Source organism: Gouania willdenowi, chromosome 24 (assembly GCF_900634775.1).
Source record: "Gouania willdenowi chromosome 24, fGouWil2.1, whole genome shotgun sequence".
In the NCBI taxonomy this organism is placed as follows: Eukaryota; Metazoa; Chordata; class Actinopteri; order Blenniiformes; family Gobiesocidae; genus Gouania; species Gouania willdenowi.
The window spans coordinates 11,352,076-11,377,227 of NC_041066.1; the positions used below are offsets into that span (position 1 = coordinate 11,352,076).

General features: G+C 38.7%; 1 protein-coding gene across 1 annotated transcript in view; it reads right to left on the reverse strand.

The window, feature by feature from the left end:
• The window catches only part of LOC114457592 (tyrosine-protein phosphatase non-receptor type 14-like), a 46,816-nt gene extending 22,850 nt beyond the window's left edge, over positions 1-23,966 (reverse strand). Inside the window, exons 1-3 of the mRNA XM_028439556.1 lie at positions 23,627-23,966; positions 7,133-7,563; positions 4,832-5,007 (exon numbers count right to left, since the gene is read on the reverse strand). Coding sequence (XP_028295357.1) covers positions 4,832-5,007; positions 7,133-7,306 — 350 coding nt within the window. The 5' untranslated portion in view covers positions 7,307-7,563; positions 23,627-23,966. The remainder of the gene's footprint in view (positions 1-4,831; positions 5,008-7,132; positions 7,564-23,626) is intronic.
• Between the last annotated feature and the right edge of the window lie 1,186 nt (positions 23,967-25,152).

Below are 25,152 nucleotides of genomic sequence, written 5' to 3' on the forward strand. Positions count from 1 at the left end.
GACGGTGATCCTGATTTAGATGCAGGACGTACTTCAACACAAAGACGCCGTTGTGGTAGACGCCAACACCTGGCATCAGGATGACGTCGCAACGCTGTAACGGCAGGTGAAACTACGTGTGATGACGTGAGCTGCTGCTTTCCTTCACTGGGAGTGTTTGAGACCGTGTGGCAGGATCGCTCTGTGTTGCAGCCTAATAAGCACAAAGAGGCCTTTATAAGCCCACGCTTCATGTCCCAGCCCTGCTCAAGACATGCCAGATGTCCAAACGGCTCCGCACAACAAGCCTGTGAGCATATGTGCACACAGGAATGTGAGAATGTGTGTGCATATGTTTCCCCCCCCCCCCCCCACCCACCCACATGAACATCACCACCTCTGCAGTTGTATGATTCTGTTTCAGCCCTCGGCCTACGGGATGGGACCAGATGCTCTGTGTGAGAGGCGGGACGGTTTCACCAGGAAATGTGTTGAATCAGCAAGGGGTACAACAGGGTATAGCTGTGTGTGTGTGTGTGTGTGTGTATGGGTTGGTGATAACAAGCTGTACAATGCTATGATTTTAAGGCTGCTGCTGCAGCTGTTCTTTGTCATCTCACTGTAATGAGCCAGATTGACCTTTCTTCATCACAACCACACAGAGCGAACAGAAAAACTCAAGATACTGTCAATTTCCCACTCTGGATGACTTGGTGAGAAATAAAAATTGACAATTCAAAATAAACGTCTCTTTTAGTGTGTACATTATAGGAGAGTGTTTCTCAAATGGGGGTACGCAATGGCACTACAGGGGGTACTTGAGACAGAGAGAGAGAGAGAGAGAGAGAGAGAGAGAGAGAGAGAGAGAGAGAGAGAGAGAGGGAGAGAGAGAGAGACGAAAATTAACAAATAAAGTGTTAGTCTTGGTCCCACACGAGGTGTGAGAAATGATAAAATGATAAAAACTATAGAAATAAATCCATTCAGGAGTCCCTAAATCAGTGTTTTTCAACCTTGGGGTCAGGACCCCATGTGAGTCGCCTGAAATTTTTGAAAAATTTAAATAGATTTAAAATTTGTTTTAATTATTATTATTATTTTTTTTTTTTAACCACTGCATTCAATACTGTTTCTTTCCACTTATTCACCAAATAAGATTCTTTAAAATGTGTGATATCACTCATTCGTTCCATCATTATGCTCTATAGTTGTTTTTCAATAGTTTTCTAAGCAAAATGTTGTAGTCAGAGAAAGGGGGTACTTGAGCCACTGTTTTAGGACATCCTCAGGTCTCAGAGGGAGGCATCAGGAAAACCTCTGAGAAGTGAGGTCGTCTGGTCTGACAAACGACAAACCAAACAGACTCATGTCTCAGCAAAACATTAGTCAAACAAAACAACTTCAATTGACATGGCCTCGGGCTTCAAAATAAAAGTCGTCAGACTCAACGGCCTCAGGACGTAAAACACAACATGACGTATTCTCATCAATATGTGCTGCTTCGGATACGAGAGTAAGTTTAAAGCTTTTCTGGAAGTTAAATGCCACACGAGAAGTCAAGTCTGATATAAATGAGTCAAATACGAATTCAAAGCAAAGCTATTAAATGCCTGTGTTTCGTTTAAATACTCTAAAAATGTAATCTTCCATTCTTCTGCAACAATGCCATGTTCTTGTCTTATATCGACTCTTCTAGAGAGGCTTTCAACAAGTTTAGAAACGTTTTTTATCGAGAAGTGTCAGGCATTGATGTTGAATGTGAATGCCTCAATATCACTTTTTTTTCTTATTCCAGGTGCTGGCCACCAAACTCATTTAAAAAGTATATGGACATTGCTTTGTACATTGGAGCACAGGAGGAAAAAAAAAGAAAGTAAGTAAAAGAACTAAAAGGTTTGAGGCATCGCTGCTGTACACAGGCTATCATCTGTGTATAAACAGCAAAGAATGTTTGCATAGATTTCAGCCTCTGTTAGTGTTTTTACAAACAGGATGAAAGGAAGGAGGCCAAACCTGGATCCGGTTACATATCAGTCAAACACTTCAAAGGCTGACTGACTTTCTTGGTCTTTATAGATCTTTCAAATTAAAACACATTGTCCTTCTAAATTCTGTAAAAGACAAATATGTATATATATCTAGTTGCTTATTTCAAACCAACTATTCAGTCTTTTTCAGCACTTCAATTAAAAACAGACAGCATTAGTCTTAAGAAACAAAATATTTAATAAAGAAAACACTCAAGTTGTGAAGAATTCTGTTCAATGAGATTTTACTATACACAATAAAAAAAAAAAAAAAAAACATCTTGTAAAGTTTAAACTGTGTAAAAGTGTTTTTGATCCTACTCAATTAAGCAAAATAAAAAAGGCAGACATATTAGTTACAAGGATTGAATGTCTGAGTATCCAAACCGATTCTGAAATACGTCAACCACAACCAAGGCTTGGTTACATCTTGAAACCAATTTGTCTGCGTAGACAAATACAAAAAAACAAAGTAAAGTTATGCAGAGAGTGAACAAGCCCATGGCCCATTCTGCTTTAACCATTTTTTAACTTCCACAAACCCCCCACTTGTCCTTTCCTTCCCCTCCGTCTGCCTCTCTTTCCTGCTGAGCCCCTCCTCCATGAGTCAGACCAGGTGTGAAAACAGCAAAGACCCACAGGGCTGGATCTGATCCCAATCAACCCCACAAAGAATCAAACATTAACACTTACTAAGGAAAGCTGAACTCGTACTGTTATAGAAACAAGGCTTCTGTAAAACCATTAACACACAGTCATAATTCATAAACTAGCTTTAATATGAGCTGTTGACTGTTGTCGTTGTTGTTGTTGTTGTTGTGTAGTTGATGAGTAAAGAACGGAGACAGTTTGGATGCAGCTGCCCTCTGAGAGGATTCTTAAAGACTAGTGTGCGTCTGTGTGTGAGTGTGGACATGTGTGTGTGCTGGTGAATATGTTTAGTAAACCAGACCCCCCCCCCCCCCCCAACCTTTTACCCCCAGCACTTCTGCTGTGAGGAATGTGTAGTCCCCCTCCTACGCTGGACGGCTGCGCCAACATTCCTGACTAACAGGAGAGGTGAAAGAGGGAGAGAGAGAGAGAGAGAGAGAGAGAGAGAGAGGAGGATGGAGGGATGCAGTGAAAGAGAGGGAGAAATGTGGTCTGAAGATGTGAAGATAAAAAGGAGTAAGGGTGACACCATTTACAAGGGATTGCATGATAAAGGAGAAAAAGCTTGAGAAAAAAAGATGACCATTGGCCGCTGTTTTTTAATTTGGAATTATTTATTCAGAATTAAATTATTCGGAATGAAAGCGTTCTGCTTCGTGTTTACATGGACATAGTAATTCCGAATTGAGGTTTACATGGAAAACAGGTTTATTTGGCTTAATTCGATTCCGCTTTAGGTCTGGGGGTTGGGAAGGGTTCTGATTGGACAGGCCACCTAATTCGGATTTAAGTTTAATTCGGAATTACATTTGCATTCGGAATCAAGTGTTTACAAGGTCAGTTTAAAGATGAATGAACTATTATTCTGAATTAAAGGGGAATTAAAGCTCGCATGGCCATTGTTTCCTAAGTTGGCCCAAAGTTCCCATCAAAACCTTCTCAACCACAACCACCATCCACACACACACATACACACAAAAAGGCATCAGAGGATTCCTCAAATCCTGGTGTTCAAATAACAAACACACAAATTTGGTCACAACACACTGCGATCTCACAGTTAAAGCTTCTTTCTGCTGATTTATTTAACAAGATAAGTGACAGCGCGCTGCTGACGCATGCTTGGACCCACTCTGACATCAGGCTATGGCCTGCATGTGACCCTCACTGTTTGTGAGACAGACCTGAGGAGAGCAAACAAACTGCCCTCTGCATTCTCAGACGTCCATGCTGCTGATAACAGCAAAACAACAAATCTCTGTGGTATTGAAACATTTCATGTGCTTTGTGTCAGTTTACGGCAACATTAAAAACTCTGCATCCCAGATTTGGCTTTTTAATAATCTCACTGTGCGGTTGAAAGTAACAAAAAGAAGAAACTTACTGTATTTCTAACTCTTTTTCTTGTTACTTAGTGGTACATTACTCAAGAATGTACACACATCAGATATAAAACAAGGTATTCTTTTTTTCATACTCAAAGTAAGACCAAGTGGACATTATCAAAGTCAAAAGTCTGTGTGACCAAGTTTGGACAGCTGGGATGAGACCCTTAGGATGGGTGGGGGCTGGAATTTACGAGTATCTGCTCACTACTGCCCCAGTAGCAGTACTGATTGCTAGAATGGGCAAAATATGTACAACAATCAGATTTAAAGCTGCAGAGACAATTTTTTGTTAAAGGTTAAAGCGCTGCTCAAGAGATTGTTTTCACAGTTTTTTTTTTCCGGAAAAGTTTCAAGCATTGCATTGTGGGATGTGGGGTCATGTAAACAGATGCATAGAAGTGTCAATAGGAGAGTGTTTACAGTGGAAATGAATCAAATCATTAGGATTTGAATTCACAAAACACATTTTCAAGCATCAATTTGACAAACTTTTGAATATTTTTTTGATTTATTCATTTATGGATTCATCTGATGAGATTTTTGTCTCCAGCAGCTTTGAATCAGTTTTTTTTATTTATTACCAAAACAGACTTTAATATTTTTTTTTAAATATTATTTTTGATGAGACTTCAAAAAGCTCATTTGTAACTTCAAAGTGAGCAAGAAATACTTCAAGGGAGTGATTACACTTTGATGTTTTAAAAAGAGTGTTTGAGTGTTTAGAAAACTCGGTATTTTTAGCCATACATGGATACGAGAAAACTTTAGGAGTTGCTGATCACTAACCTGGTGACTTCTTGCTCCAGCCGTGACACATTGGGAACATAAAACATGACTCCAAAGAAGAGCAGTGGCTCATTGCCGAATTTGTCGAGCTGCTTTTTGAGGGGCTTCTCGAGTTCCACCCAGCGCTGAACCGGAGGCTGGGTCTTCCCATGGAACCACAGCCCAAAGTAATGCGTCTAGAGGAAGATGGTAAGAAAGAGTCATTGCAGCACACAAATTAAAAAAAAAATTTGGTTTGATCGCTTTGGATAAGACATGAAAAAAATGGCAGCGGTAAGGAAATGAATCTGGAATCACCAAACCATATCATTTGGGGTTAAACAATGGTTCTTCATGCATGGGTGACTTGTTCATTACTTATACCACAAAGATGTAAACAAAGCAGTTTAAACTATTATTTTTGCCCTTTTGCAACAACGTTGCAAACCTGCAGCTTTACCAGGACGGATGCATTTCAAACATTTACACTGTTTCAATGCAGCTGCTTCAATCACCGTCCCAAAGATGAAAACATGTAATGACACATACACACAAATAACATGTCGGGCAGTTACAGCTGATGTGTCACATCATACTATTCATTACATCACTCACACACCTGGAAAACACGATGAGTAAGCACTAAACCACCTCAGTCTGACACAAGCAGGATGTTCTACATCAAGCTTTGCTTTACTGAATTTCCCTGCTTTTATAATCAGGTTTCCCACCCAGCACGATGGCGTAATGTTAGCATGTCCGGAGTTCAAGCCCTGCGGTGGTCGACATTTGGGTCTTTTCTTTGTGGAGTTTGCTTCTTTCCACAATCCAAAAACATGACTGTTAGGTTGATTAGAGTCTATAAATTGCCCGTAGGAGTAAGTGTGAGTGGTTGTCTTTCTGTGTGTTGCCATATGATGGACTGGTGCCCTGTCTAGCGTGTACCCCCACCTAACGCCTAATGAGAGCTAGAGATAGACACCAGCAAGCGGGTCAGAAAATGGATGGATGGATGGGTTTCCCACACTGAACTTTCATTACGGGTCATTTCTGCCCAAAACCGGAAATCCCGCAATATAATCCGGCGACATGGTCGGATCTACTAGAAAGGTCTTGTTAATCTCCATTCTGTGTGCTGGAACAGTTTGTAAGTGTTTAACTTTATAGATAGTGTTATGATGCATTTTGGTCATTTTACGCATTGTTCCCATAGATTTATACATATCTAACTAGCTCACAGATAACGCTAAGCTAAAGCTAATTCACTAACAATGTTAATTGATTCGCACCACAGGTATATGGTACTATATAACAAATGTTATATGATATGTTTGTTGCACAATATAGAAAGGGTAGGCCTGGGCAATATATCGAGAGTCAAGCTGTATCAAGATTTCTACTTTGGCAATATGGGAAATAACAATATCGTCCATGAATATTTATTTATATTTTATCTTATTTTGTTTTAAAATACTCAATTTAGTAGTCGCTGCTTTCGGTACTTCTCAGAACAGCATGAATAGCACAGTTGGAAGAATAACCCAGACCTTCCCCTAAACAAGCCACACTTCAGAACTCACCAACACGTGCTTGTCCCTTATAGGAGAAAAAGCCAAAAGTGTCTCATATTGCAGCTGTTTGTTAATAAATGTGTGTGTGTGTGTGGCATTTTTCATCAGCAAATTTAACTCAGAATTGTGTTTCTACGATTCATATCGTATATGGCAATTTTGAGAAAAACTATCGAGATATGAATTTTGGTCCAATCACCCAGCCCTAAGAAAGGGTATTTATTCTATATTGTGACAGTTTCACAGTAAACATCATCAGAGACTCCTTGTTTGTTGTGGAGTTCTTACAACTGTTTAACTGTTTGGATAATTAATGTGGATGACTACTGAGGTCAAGGGAGTTTTCATTAATAGCTCAAGAAATTTCCACTGTAATAAAATGAAAAACGTAAGACAAAATCCACTCTTAACTAATCTTTTGGAGAAAATATGTAACAGATGGATGTGAGCAGTGAATCAGGATACTGTAAATGGATGAGTAGAATCACTTTGGTCTGCACTGAGAAGATGACAGGCAAAGCCACGCTTCGTTAAAGAAGGACAAAAACCCAGCAGGACAGGGTGCACAGAGGACAAGGAGAGACACAGAAACTGTGGAGATGGACACAAGTCAAATACAAACTAAAAACAAACATCAGCTTAAGACGGCCACATATAGCAAAGGGTTAATCTATTGATTTGGCAAAAGAAAGGTAAAAGAAATGAATATGAAATGTGTTGTTGTTGTAGAAAACCTTGAACTAAGACTGACCTCCCTCAGTTCCAGCCTCTGAGCCACTGCCTCCAAACACTCCTGTCCCGTACTCTCCACAGACAGCGTGCATTCAATCACCGTGCTGTCCAGGAGGTTGATCCTCGTCACAAAGTAGTTCTTGCTCAGGACATTGTAGCGCCGCGTGCGCCGCAGCTTCAGTCCAAAGGGCATGGCTGGTCAGAGTTCAAGGCAGGGTCACGGCTGAGTCAAAGATCAAAAGTCACAGGCGTACGGAGACGGAGTGGTGGTGGTGGTGGGCCGGCTCTACGACCTGGCTGCTGCCCTCCTTACTTTCGTGCGACGCCAGCCACACCACCGGGTGGAGAGATGCACGCTGGCGAGGCATTGGCCCATTCCCAGAGAGGTCCAGAGAGGAGGAGGAGGAGGACAATGATGGCGAGGAGGAGGATGATGATGATGAGATGTTACTGTGAAAAGAGATGAAAAAGGAGGATTACACAAAACAAAATAGCAACAAACAGAAATGAGAACAAAGATGGTGCACTTTAAAGATCATTATTTCCTCTGTGGTTCTGTTATTTCTTACAAAGAGGCAGAAACAAAACCAGTACAAGCAAGCCGAACTACCAGCAATACCAGCAGCAACAGCAGCTGTGCAGAGGCAGGAATGAGGGAGCAGCAGACAGCTTTATCCTTTATTTTGGGGCAGCTGTTTGAGCTCTCTCCCCAGCCCCATGAGGCCCAGCACTGGGCTGCACTGGGAGACCAGAGGCAGAGATGTAAGGCTGTGGATGAATGGACATCAAACATCCCAGCACAGACATCCATCTGAACCCAGCAGCTGGCTTTGAGGAACTAATGGAGCTTCTAAGTCTCATATCTGACTGTGTGGGAGGCCTTTCCACTCTTTTTTATCTCCCCCCTTCTCCTCTTTTTCTCCTTCCCCCTCCGTACACAACACACACTGTGGTGTACAGTGCAGCAGTGTGTAAGATCACACACACACACGGTGGTCGCTCGTATGCTCACACAGATGCACTTTTATTTGCTTTACTGGAGATTAGAAGTAATGTTCTACCGGATAGTGTCAACACACACAACGCACACGCGCACACACACGGACTCTGCTGTGTTATTAAGGTTGAGATCTTGAAATTGTTTCTGGTTTAGTCATCAAGCCTTTGATTTCATGTTTTTTATTGAGGAGAAACTATTGAGGTTTGACGAAAAAACACTGAAATAGTAAGTAAGTAATAAGTATTCAGAGGTGAAATTAATGGATTATAAGTACTCACGTTACTGTAATCTAGTTGCTTTTATGGGTACTTGTACTTTGTTGAGTATATTTCTTAATATTTTTAAAAATAAGAGTACATTTTGACTTTTATTATTTACAAATGCCTTTATGGAAAATAAATTAAGTTCCCATTGTGCAAGATTTAGTCTCTTCTTTTTTAAGTTTATACATGAGGTCTTTATTGCCAAGGGAATTGTGGCAAGATTGATCACCAAAAGTAACTAGTAACTTTGAGTACTATTTAATTGAGCTACTTTCTACTGGACTATTTCAAGTATGACTTACTTGTAGTTGTGTACAATTTCAATCCAGTACCAGTACTTCTACTTCAGCAATGAGTAGGATATATCAGTACTCTTTACACCTCTGCCCGTAACTACGTTTTGCTGATAATACAACGAACAAACTACAAACAACTGAACCAAGTGTCATTTTAATAAAACTGGTTGAGGGTTGTGGTGTGAAAGAACAAAAACAAGCAAACCAAAAGCTTCCCTATACTCTAAGACGAAGTTCAACGAGCTCTAACACGAGAGCGCAAAGAATTTTGATGACAAAAGGAATTTTGTTGTGAATGTGCAAAGATCAAGGGAGGAGGAAATAAAGAGAGAGAGAGAGAAAGAGAGAGAGAGAGAAAGAGAGGAGCAGTGGAGAGGTGAAGCATGAGAAGGAGGAGTAAATATGAGATGGATGTGTTGCTTCTTGTCCCAAGCTCTTGCAATGTGCTGCTGATAGTCAGTTTGGACCCTGGCCCACATTCCTCTCCATCCTGACTGGAAAAACAGAGCACACCTGACACAAGTATGCACCACAAGTAGTGAGCGGGTTTGTGAGTTAGTGTGCACGCATGTGTGTGCATGCATGTGTGTGCATGCATATGTGTGCATGCATGTGTGCATGTGTGACAGAAAAAAATGGCTATATTGAATGAGAAGAGGGGCAAGAAGCTACACGGCTGTGATGTTTACTCTAGTTTTTACACTTACTTTACTCTCCCTGCTGGGAAAAGGAATACCATTTACTCTAATTTCATCAGACAGAGAGAACACACCCTGAGTGGTGAAAATAAAACATTTTTAAATGTATCGTCTTAGAAATCCACTGTGACCTTGAATTATCTGACTTTAAATCAGTTTTTCTAATTCAATCTCGAGGATACTGACATCACGCGCGGCCATTCAAACCTTATTCAAACATTTGCAGTCACACAGACCTGCAAGATAGCTATCATCAAGCACACTTAAGCAGAAAAAAACACAAAGACACTAAAAGAGATGCATACTTTCACTGTATGGTGTTGTACAAACATAGACATGCATGAACAGGGCTACACCGCAAACAAATACACAGGAACACACACACACACACACACACACACACCAGGTTCTTCAGGGGCTAGTCAAAGGACCAGACGGCAGTTGGTGAAATTCTAAACTAGTAATCAGTGGCACGGTTTTGGAAGTGTGTGGTTGAGTAAAACCAGACAGAAAGACAAAAGCCTGAGTTCATACTGTCTCATTGGAAAAACAACAACAACAACAGCAGCAGCAGCATTTTCATTCTACTGTCATATTTATTCCCAGCAGGCAAAAACAGCACACACATTTATGAATTTGCACATTGTAATTTTGTGGCATGAAGAGAACCAAAGAGAAAAACTGAGGGTGGAGCGTTGCTTTTCCAACCTCTGTCTAATTATACATGAAAGCATTTTCAAACTTGTTGTTTTTCTTTATCCCCTCAAAATGAAATGCAAAAATATTTGTTTTCCTGTGTGGGATTTGACCACAAAAAAATACAAGTATTTCAGTGGGAGTGTTTGCAAATGCAAGCTCTGTGCACTTACTGTATGCGCTGCTTAAAGGTCAAAATAGAGCCCGTGTGAGGTATTTAAGTGTCACACATGTAGAAGTGAAAACAACACTGACAATAATACTTCTTTGTCATGATGTCAGTTTGGGAATTAATGCTATAGGTCATGGCAGAACCAAGTTTGGAAGTCATCAATGGGATTTGAACCAACAATCTCTGCATTGAGAGGCAGCACCGTGCAGTAATGCACGACTGACCCAATGGACAATGTCTACACCTAGCTAGGCATTTGCCTGATAAATGCTAATGCTATAGCTACTTGGTGGTTTAGTTTGCTTGCATGTGAATTAGAAAGTTCATTTTCAGGTGGGACGGTCCACATTTTCAGTCCACACCACATATATAGAAAGATTTTTTATTACCCTTGGGTTTTCTCCAAGTTATTGCATATGGGGGTGCCTCAAAAATGAAAGACATTGGCAGTGGAACATACACAAATTACAAGCTTTGCAAGGCAAGATATTCTCTGGTCTCTTGAATCAGTGGCTCTTCAAGCATCAAGCTGAGTATACAAATAAATGCTACGTTCACACTGCAGGCAAATGCGACCCAAATCCAATCTTTTTGCACATATACGACCTGCTAAAGACAGTTTGAACAGTATAATTCCAATTTTTCAAATCCGACCCAGCTCACTTTCATATGTGGTCCTAAATCCGATACGTATCCAATTTTTCGCAAAGCTACGGGCGAGGCGCATTCTATCCGACTCCTACGTCATCGTCGCCAAACAGTCCATAGCAAAGATGTAGCAGCCATTTTACAGCAAACGGATAGAGCATTAAACCTGGCTCTCTTCTTTTTCAGTTTCCTTAAAGTTATGAAGTCCTGATTTCTGTTGGAAAGAAAATTTCTCACCGCGACACACAGTCCTCCACAGGATGCCGCCATATTTGCGAGGTCATGTGTTACCTTAGGACGTCTTCTGCACATGCAGGTCACTTCAGGATGGCATTCTGTTCATACTCCGAACTGATTGAAGATGCATTTAATATGTAATATGAACAATCGCGCACAAATCTGATTTTTTTAAAAAAAAATTTAATTGTCCATCATCCAAGGTCAAAAGCAGCACATCAAAATATCTAAAAAATCGTCAGTAAAATATTCAACTTTTTCTCCAACTACCAGGTCTGAGCTACGAGTTCAGGTGGCGTTCCAAGTAATTTTTTCCAAGTAGGAGGTTGGAAATTCCAAAATTCTGAGTTCATAAGACGGCAGCATTAGATCATGTTGTTAGATTTTTGGCTTGGAGAAAGACTGGTGGTTGGACAGAGTTGTGTGTGTTGAGATAAGCATATCTGATCTCAACTGCATTAAATCACAAAGAATCTGTAATATGCCACCATTCCAGGACCAAACACTTTCGTCTACTTCTTTGTGAGGAAAAAGGCCTAAATAATGGCAAGAAAGGGTTAAGTGGGATCTCTTCTGGAAAATGGGTAATTTTTGCCGACAGGTGTACAACAGTGACTGAGACAGGTGGGGTTTAGCGAACAGCCAGTAAATGCTTAGTGTGAACAGCTGACGAAAGGAGGGAAAAAAACACAACAAAGCTGACACGGGTTTGCCTCTTTATGGGCCAATTTTGAGCTGTCAGTCAACTTTTTACTGACTCAGGTGTGAATTCCACTCACAAAGAGAAGCCAACTAAAACTTATCTAAACGAAAACATGTTTTGAGGAACGAAGCAGAAACGTGATGGCTTGAAAACTCTCATATGTAATTATGTTGTCTATTCTGTCATATCCGTCACCAACCTTCAAGTTCTTTGTCACGAGGCAAAGCCAAGTTCTAAACAAAGCTATTAAAATAGTCTACAGATCACTGGGTGTGTGTGTGCTGCTCTCTGCTGTGCCTCCGAGCAAAGCCCCCACTTCTGTCCGTGTGCTGCATTCAAATCCACACAATAGCGGGAACAAAACAGCACTTTGTCACCTACAGCTAAGACCATTAGAAGCAGGCCGCCGTGAGCCGAGGAAGCAAGTGTAGCGTGCGTAACTTCATCAATCTGATCTCTGTTGCCTGTCTGTGCCTGACATACCAAACATTCACCACCACCCCTTCATCCCCTCTAACAAACCCAATCCCCTCTCTTTACACATGAGCGCTGTAGCAAAACAAACAGGTTAAGTGCTTCACAGCTCGTAACTGCGCTTCCTCCAGCACTCCTCTTTTACGAACCTGAAGCAGACCGGGATTGAACAATAGGATGACTAATCATTAAGAATTTTAGAGTAGAATTTGCAACTCCCAGTTCTTAATCTTTAACAAGGACAACAACTCACTCCCACAACTCACTCGCAACAAAAATGAAGAACACCACATCATAGGAGAAAAGCCATTTAAACAAAATACTTTCAGTGTTTGACTAATGAAAACATGTTAGATTTTTTTTTTCCTAGTTTATACCATCAGTCCGTACCTTAATCAGCAATACTAAACTCTGTAGCAAAGCCCTTAACCCCAAAGCTAAAATTACAGTAAGTCATCAGTGTACACACCACACACATCCAAAAATAGGACCATGTTTAAATTTGTTAACAAAAGGGTCAATCAATTTATCTTAGTCCTTTATTTACCTTAAGACTTGGGCTGTGTTTGAAATCGCATATTAACATACTACTCATACTAATTCTGACATTAAAATGAGTATGTAGTGCGTTCACATTAGATAGTATGCAAAGATTGAGTATGCGAGAAATACCCGGATGTAAACTATATCGTAGGGTATCGCCAGGTACCTCGGAATACGAAAAAAAACACGATAATTTTGCCCATGATAACGATATTATCGTGATACAGCGACAATCGATATACTGTATCGCGGGAAATTTCATTGACGATACAGTACGATATCTGTGTCACTGAAGAAATTGAAAATGCATCTACTGCACTGAATCCATTTCACAGGAATTACAAAACCCTGTCAATCAATTTCACATTAATGACAACCAAGTAAAATTAAGTGTATACTGCACAGTGGCTCTTCTTAACACACACTGACCTCAACTAGTCCAATGTTCTTCGGTTATGTTTAAGTCTTTAAGGGAACACTGATACAAAATATCGCTTCACCCAAATATTGTTCATTATGTTTGCGCAACTTAACTTTTAAATCATTAAAAACATGGAGAAAATACTAATTTCAGTGCTAGTATTATCAACTTCTCTGTAAACATAGACACATCAGTCAGTGCTGCTAAACAAGCAGAATGAACTTGTTTTATGAAAACTGGAAAATTTCACTGCATATGAAAAATAAACATTTCAGTCAGTGCATTATAATATAAACAACTGGGTGGTCTATGAAAACCTGGGCACACATTTCAACTTATACTTACCACCATGTGCAAAGTTCAACTTAAACCTGCACTGTAGACTGCACATACATTTCACTGATAATACTAATATCAATTTGTTTTTTTTAAACATGAAAACCTGAGAACATTTAACTTGTGCTTAGTACTTAACTTGTGTAAAAAAAAAAAAAAAGAAGAAGAAAAAATCATACTTATAGTATATAGTAGACAGCATATACTCATTGAGATAGTATGGAGTAGGGGTGGGAACCTCTGGGTTCCTCACGATACGATACGCGATACAAAGCTCACGATAACAATTATCTCATGATATGATGATACTGCGATCATAAATATATTGGTCAGAAATCAATCTACGATAATCTATGACATAACAAGAAAAAAAAAGATTAAGTCAAAAAATACAATTTTTATTTTATATCTCTGAAAGACAATACATTGAAAAAGTGTCCTATGAAGAGTGACACTATTTTAGTGCAACATTTCTGTAAATAAGTGTCAACATAGGAATATAAACGAATAAGTATCTCCAACAGTGCTTTCTGTAAACAAAAAATTGTGTCTTTCTTACCAGTGACACCATTATAGTGTAATATTCCAGTAAACAAAATATTGGTTCCTTCAACAAACAGTGACAAAAAAGGTTTTGAAAAAAACAAACAAAAAAAAAAGTTGATACTTATATCGATAATCGATCATGCGAAAAAATTATATATATCGAGATATTGTCAAGATATGAGTGTGCCATTTCGAACACAGCCTTAGTTTTCTGTAGTGTATATATACTCTTGAAACCAATTAAAATGATTCATCAATAATGGAGACCAAAAAAAATTGAGTTCATGGTATGTAATTGAAACTACTGTCTTAACCTCTTTCCCACATACAAAAAGATGAAATTCATGTATGACTAAAGGTTATTTATAGATCAAGAATGAACACTCTTTGAGACACCCAACATCATTTGGATGATTTCAAAAACATAAAAATTAGCATTTTCATGCTTCAAACAAAGCTAAAGCAAAATTCACAATATCCCACAAGGTTTGGTTTGATAAATCTTCTTAATACTTTGATCCTTTTGTGGTCGGAGTTCAGTAGCGAGATATTTGGGGGGAAACGCAGCTCACACACATGCACGCACGCACTTGGTCAAAGTCTGTCTGGGTGAGTGGTAGCTGACCCCACATCAGACGGTCCTCCAACTGTCCGGAGACACAGTCTGGATGAACTTCACGGGAGAAATCACAAAACACACACAGACGTTTTTTGTTTTGTTTTCCGACTTAATGAATTTAACATACCGGTACATTACGCATGTGAAGTGTCCAACAATTCTTTCAACATCCCTCAAGAACCTCCGTCACCTGCATTGCCATGTGTGTTTTATCAAATTCCAAGGAGGTTTGAGTAGAAAAAAATCTTCTTAAAAGGTATGATGCCCACATTTGGTGCCAATTTTTGTAAGCATCAACAGTCCTCCTGCTGCACATGTGTGCACAGTGTCGCAAACCAACAACAGCAGCTGCAAACAGATGGTGACGACCAGCGACTAGACAGCTTTTCTCAACAAGCACATATGCTTCATCACTTTACAGATCTCACTCCTGTTTTCCCGTTCATTCTCTGGCCCTCACAGAAGAACACACGCTCCAGTCACTCTCTCTGCTCTACAAGGACAGTAGGTTATTGACACAGACACAGTTATCCAGACGCAAGTAGAAGCTACAAATTGTGACTTTAACAAAGCAAATGTTAAACTCCTGTGTAATATTTTGTAAATACCTCTTCTCAAAACAAAAAAAAACATTTTCTATAATGTCTTTAAAAAAATTAAACTGTATGAGTAAATCTCTCGATACGATTCAATTCACGATACGATTCTCTCACGATTTATTTTACAAAATGGGACTGTAGACAAATGATGACTGAAAAATATTCCTTTATTTTTTTGGGGGGAAAAAAACTAGAAAATACTGTACTATTTTCCTTTTATTTTTCATCATCAAAAGAATCCCTTGATAAACTATTCAAAACAATGCAATTTAACTAAAAATAAATCTTGAATGAAATAAAAAAAAAAGGAATACAGATGAAGAAGAAGTCTATTAATTTAAATTCTGGTTCTATAGTAAACAATGCAAAACTGCATAATAGTTCTTTTTCTTTTTAAAAGTGCAACTGAAAATGTATTTTTTGTCTTAACAATTGGACTTAAAAAAAAAAAAAAAACAGTCATTGCACTGATTTACATCAGATATTTGTTTGGACCAGCAGAGGGTGCTGGTAACCCAGTGATCGGTTGGCATGCAGATATTCTTGCAGTGAAGAAGAGATGCTATGCGCTAGCAGACAGAGCTAATAGAAAAACATGACTTTTACAGATATTCACGTAATATTAAAGATATTCTTTTGGTGCTAAGGAATCATTTATGAACATGGTTAAGAGTAGAAGGCGGCCAGAAAGAAAGTAGTAGCAGATTCCGCCCGCCGCCTATATTTCTGGACAAGAGAAGGATAAATATATAGCACCCTACTGCGATTAAATTTTCAGAGAATTGATATGAACCGTGATACCTATGAATGGATTTTTAACTGCCTTACGATTAATCGTTACATCCCTAGCGCTGAATGGAAAATTTAAGAAAATCAAAAAAAAAATTAAAGACAAATTAAAGACTAAAAGGTGTGGTGGAATTACTTTTCTCAGCCATAACCAATATGTACGGGCCTATAGTATATGTACCAAATATATTGTTAATTACATTTACAACTGGGCTGCAGTGTGTGTGTCAGTGCATCTAAAGGTGCTAGATATACATTACATAGAAATAAACAATGTTTATATAAAATCTTTAAGCTTCTTTGGTTTCCCAAACAAATCAGGAAAATATCATACAGAATCCCAGTAGATAGAATCATAATCCGTTATTTAAAAAATTAAAAAATCCCAGTTTATTAATTTTTTCAAATAATCAAAAACCTATCCCTAAAGTATAACCCTAGTAATAAATATACATGTATTTTTTTTTTAAAGTATGTGCCCTTTCCACACAGGGTTGGAATTTTGTCTGTTGGGATTTTGTCCTGTCATTCTTAATACCACTTTAAGCACCGGATTTTAGTGTGCAGACTCATAATTGAGCTGAATCATAATTATGTAGTAAAAGAATTTGACTTTGTGTGTTTCAGGCCTTACATTATATTTCTTCTTACACATTTCCTTAAGTTGGGCCAAAATATTCTAGCCCTTCTCGACTTCATCACAGGACTAACACACACATTTACTACAATTCCACGATGCATCACAAAGCATAACAGTCTGCAAAATGAGCGTAACAGTGTAGATACTTTATATTAGCGAGACACTGATTTTTCAAAGCGTGAGTGTAAGTAAGTAAAATGTATTTGTATAGCGCTTCTTACAGACAATAGTCACAAAGTAGTAAAAGAAATAAAGTAAATAAGTACAAGAGCATAGTAAGTAAGTAAGCAAGTAAATAGTATAAAGTATAACAATGCAAGGTCATGCTGGACTAGAATGCTTGCTGAAACAAGTAGGTTTTTAGGTGCTTTATAGATTTCCCATTACAACATAAAATATGAGAATAAAGCCAATAGCAAAAAGCATATCAGTAAGAAGCACATTTGAATTGTATGTATAAATAAATGTAAGGTTCAGATAAGCCAGTAATAGATAAGTGAGCATCAAAAAAGCAGATGGAGAGGAGATCATCCCACTCTTATCGTGTTGCTACAGCCGGAGGAGGAGTGGGTGGGAGACGGATGGAGGAAAAGAGCGAGTAAACATGAGCGCTGCAGCTGATAGTAGAAGCTCTGTACTTTGACAACATCATGGGAGCCTGCTGAAGAAGTCAAAACCACCAACATGCTCTTCACATTTTCCACACAACAGTCCCGGCCCACCCCCCACCCCTCCATGGGAACCACATCACACTCTGCAGACACAAAGACAACTTCGCATCTCCGCGCTCATGCACGCTCATCAAAAAGTACACAGCATTTTCTCACGGCTAAGTCCTTGAGTTTACGGGCCTGTGAAAGCAGCAACACTTAGGTTGTGCTACTGTTTACATCTAAAACAGCAGCTGCATACGGAATCACACCATTTTAACTGGAGATCAAATGGAAAACTCAGCGTACAAACATCTCTAGAACTATGTGTGAGGACCACATCACATGCAGCCGAAGGCTTTGGTGCTCTGGGCTCAGCAGAGTTATGGAAGGAGGGGCGGGGCCTGCAGTGAATGACAGCTGGCGTGAAACACCTGGTGTAGTGTGGGAGAGTTGGGCAGGTCGCAGCACGCTCACCGCTGTGTTGTTGTCTGCTGGAGCAGCAGCAGAAGTGCTCGTACACAACAGCACTAGACCAACTGCACTCAGACACACTTCATACTGTCACAACCCCAGAATGAGTTTGGAGCTGATCTCATAACTTTATAATAGTTTTGCTTGATGGATGTGATTGACTGAAATGCAGTCATTAACCTACAACGAGCTCCACCTTCCTTCACTGTTGCCTGTTCTTTCCAGCCATCAAATCTACACCTGCCATCTGCTAAAGCCAAATACCAGGGTTCCCACACTTTTTTCACATAGGTTTTTCAAAAGTTTTCCCAAAACATTTTACCAAATTTCCATGACTTAGTTCTGAAACACTAAGATCTATTCAAGACCATTAGAGTGCAAAAATAAATGGGCCTTTCCAGTATACTAGTGTTTTCCCTTTAGCATAGCTAACGAGGGCTTGGCTGCTTCCCCATGTTGCTGATGTCAAACGATTATAGACATAGTTTACATCCAGCACGGCCAGGGTTCCATTTGTTCTAAGAACCCCAACAACATAGTATTTGAGGTTTATTTTCCCAAACTCGCCTGTTTTCTGGAGATTTAGACCTCTGAAAAGTCAATTTCAAGACGCTTCTATAAACAGGCTGTTTTGGGGCCTTCATGCATATATATGTGTGGGCGTGTCTATAGACGCGGACTTCATGCCTCGCTCTTGTGAGGGAGATCAGTGATCACCAAAGCGATTTTTTTTTGCTTTCACACACTGTTGTTATTGTTTTCAGCTAAAAAACTGCACATTACAGTAACATGGCTATTTAAGCGGCTATTGTGATTGTGAGTTTGTCTCAGCGCTTCAGGGTGTGTTTATCACAGCAGCAGCAGCGGAGTTCAGCTGTTTCAAAAACTCACTGGATTGTTAAGCTGCTAAGTCACTTTCTCCTCCTCCTCATCTCTAATAACTACAGTAATAGTGCCTTTAAGGTGATAATCATTTGTTTTGTCCAACCGCTGCATCGCATTGGGTCACAAACACGTTAGATCAAGTCAATTGCAATACAAGGCTATATAACAGCTACTAAAAATGGAACTGCTCCCTGGCTGCCGCAATGCACATTTTGTGTATGTAGCTTTACATATACTGTATGACAATAAAGCATAATATATATTCTATATTAAACCGCAGTGTTTGTTTTACCTGTGAGGTAGTTTGAGAGGGAGGGGCTCACATTCTTATAGGGTAGGAGGAGCCAGGATTGTCAGGAGGAGACACGTAGCGAGAAAAATCCAACTCACCCGTCTGGAGCCAACTTTTTACAAAATGTAGAATAACAAGAGAGGAAGGAAACAGAACTTGTTCAACTTTGTCCCTCTGAATAAGGCTAAAGGTGTGTATATCACTGTAGCAAAACCATTAAAAAGTGATTTTTTCATAATACTGCCCCTTTAAATTATTCCATGACTTTTCCAAAACTGGAAAATAGTTTTTTCAAAATCCATAACTTTTACAGGGATTTAATGACGGTGGGGACCCTGAAATATTTCATATTTCAACACATCGAGCACTGAGCATCATGTTTAACTCCACTGTCTAACAATAACTGTCATCACTCAGAAACCCCTCTACAAGTCTTATTTGCACCTTGATGTGTGTGTGTGTTTTTTTTTTTTCACTTTATGTCTGACCTGCAGCTCTACATTTTGGCACTATTATCTATGTTAATATTCATTTCTGTCTTCACTATTTGCTCTTATGTTGTTGCAAAAGGAAATTGACTAATATAAAACTGTTTAGTAAAACATATTTCCACAAATCCTAATCATTTTTTTCACACCAGCCTGAAAAGAAATAATACATAACTCATGAACTTGTATGTAATAGAGACAAGCCATGGTGATATATGAACAGAGAATACACAAAGATTACAATTTAGTTTAGAACAATATACAGTATTCCTAACGTTATTGATCATCTTTTGTCTTAAATCGCTCAGTTTTTAGATGTATTTTGTGTGTCAAATAGAAAGAACTCAAGGTGACTCATGTTGTTTCACTAAAGAAATGATCATTAAGTTAATGTGTCATGAGAAAAACAATGAATTTAAATCCATGAGTAGCCTTTCAGCAACTAAATATTATTCCTAAATATATGAGTCACGACCTTCTATGAACATGTATTAACCTCCACAAAGGAGGTAATATATTCACAAGCATTTATTTATGTGCTTGTTTGTCTTTTTGCAAGATTACATGAAAAGTAGTTAATGGGTTTTGACAAAAATTAAACCAAAGACTCAGATCATATACTTAAATAAAGAAATCCTTATTTCTCATCATTGGTGAATGATGTTCATTATTGACCAATCTTAATGAAATTTGGCTCCGTTCGGTCAGGTTGGTTCCTCAATAATTCATCCGGATTGGATCTGGATTGCGCATTTTATCATGATTTTTTGAAAACAAAAAAAAAGGGATTCCATTCATTTGGTCTAACTGTATTGTTATTAATGGGGTTATATATATATTTCTTCCAAGCCTTTCAAGTGTGAATAGTACCATGATCTGGATCATTGATCCAAATAACTGCCAATATCTAGTAAAGAGGAGATTTGGAGCTTGGTGAAGGTTTGTGCTCTCTGAGTGCTCTTGTTTTTCACTTGCAGCTCAACAGAGAAAACCAAAACCGTCACAAAAGCTTGAGCAGTAACAACAATAAGTGCTGCTGCCCACTCTTTCCTCCTCCAGCTGGAGCACTTGACCAAAATTACAGGTATGCCTGCGCTACATAGCAATCACACAGCCTTTAGACTGAAATGTCCACTAGCTACACAAACAATGGACACTTTTCCTTTTACATGCAGCCTCACATTTTCCTGTAAACACCCATTATAATCTTACCATGCTGACCTGATAGTACATGCCTATGGAAAAAAAACCAAAAAAACAGAAGGAGCAATGGGAGAGCAACCACAACATGCAGTGTGGAGAAATGTAAAAAGTCGGTGCTTTTGAGTCACAACTTTAACTAAAAATCAGGCTAAAAGTGGAGATGTGGACCGTTGATGGAGGAAACAACTCTTTAAATTCCCCAGCAGTGTTTTAAACCTGCCTTGTGCTGCTGAGCCACTCTGTGCTACTATATAATTTACACAGCATGCCTTTGAGCGTATAAAGGCAGCCAGATGTGTCCAAGTGTGTGTGGAGCCTCCACCTCCTAACTCAGAGCTATATTTGCCTTTTGCAGACCTCTTCTCCTTCCATTTTTATACAGCAATGCTGCTGCTGCTGCTGCGAGTTCAAACACATCTTCAGAAACACACAAACATGTCACACACAGCAGTGTGCACAGCCACAGTGTGAGGAAGGCGAGGGTAACAACTTCACAACAAAGTGACACTGTCATTATCCTGCAAGTTGCAGAGGACCAACACTTCCGCTGCTACGCGGAACGTTTTAACCCTGTTTTAGTCCAACGTTTACAGCTGTAACGCTCAGAGCAAAAAGTAGAAGAAGATTTAGATCACACTTGTCAAACTCAAGACCCAGGGGCCAATTCCAGCCCTTTAGAGCATCCAATTTGGCCCGCAGGAGACAGAAAAAATGACAGTGAAAACATAAATTATTGTTTTTGGGATTGAAGAAACAGCGCTAGGTTGATGTAAATCCTACTTATCAGACAGAACCCACTTTGTTCATGTAAGTAATCTCGCCTCAGCAAACACCAGAGTTAATCATGGAGTTCCACAAGGCTCAGTTTTAGGACCAATACTCTACATTATATAGGCTTCCACTAGGTAATATTATCAGAGAACATATTATAAATTTTCATTGCTATGCCGATGACACACAGCTCTATTTGTCGATGAGATGAAACTCATCAGTTATTAAAACTCCAGGCTTGTCTTAAAGACATCACATCCTGGATGAGCCGTAACTTTCTCCTTCTTAACCAGGATAAAACTGAAGTGATTTTATATGGTCCAAAACACCTCAGAGAGAAATAATCAGAGCACATAGGGTCTCTGGATTGTATTACTCTGTCACCCAGGATTACTATTACAACAACACATCATTAGTATGGGTAAAACTAACCTGTCTCACGACGGTCAACATTAAAAAAAAAAAAAAAAAAAACTTAGGTGTTATCTTTGATACTGACTTATCCTTTAACTTTCATATCAAATAAATCTCAAGGACAGCCTTTTTCCACCTCAGTAATATCTCTAAAATCAGGAATATCTTAGCCCAGAGTGATGCTGAAAAACTAATCAATGCCTTTGTTACATCTAGACTAGGTTATTGGAACTCTCTACTTTTAGGATGTCTCAATAACTCATTAAAAATTCTCCAGTTAATTAAGAATGCCACAGCCAGATTATTAACAGGTACAAACAGGAGATAGTATATTTATCCAGTATTGGCTTCCCTTCATTGGCTTCCTGTAAAATATAGAATAGAGTTTAAAATCCTCCTGTTAGCCTACAAAGCTCTACGTGATCAAGCTCCTGCATATCTTAAAAACCTGTTAGTGCCCTATCATCTAGGCAAAACACTCCGCTCTCAATTTGTTGGTCTTCTGGAAGTTCATAAAGTGTCTAGAAGTAGAACAGGAGGCAGAGCGTTAACCTAACCACGAGGAACTAAGCCCAAAACCATGCAGGCTGACCTGCTAATAGTGTATCATGTTTTTCTGCAGTCTGTGCCTTCTCCTCACCCATCTCTCTCTTCTCTGTTTCAGGTGTCATGAAGCTGATGCTGGCAGTTCCTGATCTGTTGTTCACGGCTCAACTAGTCTGGAACACTGATGGTCTACCTCTTTTTCCTGTTCTGTTCGTCCTTCTGTCCACTAATATACCTGGTTTGTAATTAAAGATTATGTAAGTTATTGTTAACATTTGATCTTTTAAAACAATACACATCTAAAAAAAAAAAAAAGACGTTCATTTGTTGAACATTTTTCTCTTTTTTTGTACAGTTATTGGTTTTTCCTAAAAAAAGGACTCAAAACTAAACAATGATCAAACTGAATGATTGATTGAATGTGATGTATGTCTTATGTGTGTAAAATATTAAAGTTATTTTGATAAATATCTAACCTTTACATAATATTTATTGGTTTATTTAACAGAGACAGTGTACATTAATATTCGAAAATGAATGAGCTTTACTTGATTAAAACTACAGTATTGTACAGTGGAGGTGGTGAATGGTGTCGGTATTGGAAAACTTAATAGTTCATCTTTTCCATAATTTTTTTTTTTTTTTTTTTTTTTTTTTTTACATATCAGAGTAGGGAAGTAGTTTGCAGACAGAGAAAAATAGGAATCCTTTTTCTGTTTGCTTATGTTGGATTATGTTTAGAGTATGGACCATGAAATGAATGCATGCTTATTGGAATTCATGTATTTAATTCAATGTAGAACATTCAGATTACCTGGGTGTTAACTGTGGAGCATCATTCCAGTTCTCCTGATCATAAACTTGACTTGTTCCTCTTTAAAAGCAAATGTGTGTGTAAGTTAGTGTATGTTTACTGCTGGTGGTGGGGGTGCTTGGCATGGAATATTTGGGATCTCCTCTGTGCCCTACGTGGCCATTTGGCCTACATTTCAGCAACAATATGGCTCCTTTTTCCACCTTTAAGCTGTTAGATGTTATGTTAAGTAGGAAAAGGCTCCAGTTGTGGAGGTTTGTTGTTCCTCTACTTTTCTTTAATCTATAAGTACTCACCCCCTGATCCAGCGCTACATTCCTGCTCTCAGCAGAGAAATCTCGTATTTCCACGAGGACCGTGAACCTCCCAGCAGAGCAGATGGATAATCCTTCACAGATTCATTTTAGTAGAAAAATCCTCTGTGGGCGACAGAAGTCTGTTATCCTCAATGAGCTCAGAGTTAAAGAGACGAAAACGCAAACTCCCCCAAAACTCCCATTCACACTTTTTGTTTGTTTGAGTTTTTTTGTTTTTTTAAATAATAAAAAAAAGACTCCAAAGTGGTCCAGGTTGGGTAACTGCGACGTGGTCCACAGTTTGAGGGGCTGTGTTTATAGTGAGGGTCCGTCTGGTCCAATGGAGGCGTTCAGGACAGGTTGGGAGAGGAGCCCGTGCTGCTTTCAAGACCTGAACACAGCGTCGGAACAACAAGCTTTTCACAAGTGCAAACATCCTAGGTTTAATTTAAAAAAGAAAAATAATAAAGAAAAAAAAAAACAAAAAAACGTTATATATAAACATATGTATGTGTGTATGTGTGTGTGTGTGTGTCGATTGCATTATGTCACAAAGTTGTATATATTTTTTTAAATGTAGACTTTTGGGATTTATAAAAAAACATCAAATAAAACAGTAATAACTACGTGAGCACAACAACGACCGCCAAACAAATAATTTAAAATCTAATTTAAAATTTTTTAACTTTTAATTCATACAGACATTTATCTTTCCGATATGTATTTATTTTTTTAAAATTCACACAAGATTTATTTCTGCTTTACATAAATGTCATCATTTTGAAGCTGGCATTTGTTCTGTAAGGACGTTTTTCTTTACATGAACAACATTGTTATATTATAGCAATCTAATATTATAACAAATGAAGTGCTTATTCATCTATCTTAGTTCGAAGAAAACACTAGGTGTTTTTTTTTTATTTTTAAGTGTACACCGATGCCTGATGCTCAGGTGTCGCAGCCTCAGCAGGGTCATTGAATGCACCACAGTCCCGTTGCCTCAGGCCCCGCCCCCTGTGCTGTGACATCAGAGCGCAGGAATGTGAGGAATTCCAGCTCCTGGGAGAAATCCTCCCGCTTTAATGGTTTTCCAGGGGCCAACAAAGAAGTCCCCCCTCACATATTTATGCCTCCTTTAGTTCGGGGGTCAGTTACAGACATTTATTTGCATAACTTACATTTTTACAAGGTTTGAATATGCAAATTTCGACACAATGCAAATACAATGAAGCCTGATTGTTAAAACGGGTGTAGGGTTACTTTGGCCTTATCACGTCTAGCAGCAATATTCACTGTTCATTTTCAAAAATTAATACATATCATAAACGATTAGCATTGCCCATTTAAATTCCACTTCTTATTTGCGTGTGGAAAAATGGAAAATAATGGGAAAAAAAAGATTTATATAAAAAATATAAATAATAATGATTACAAAATGATTATATTTGAAAAACAATTACCACAAACCCATCAAAGTTTAGTTCTGGATGTAAAATGAGAAAACTATTAATTTATTTATATAATTG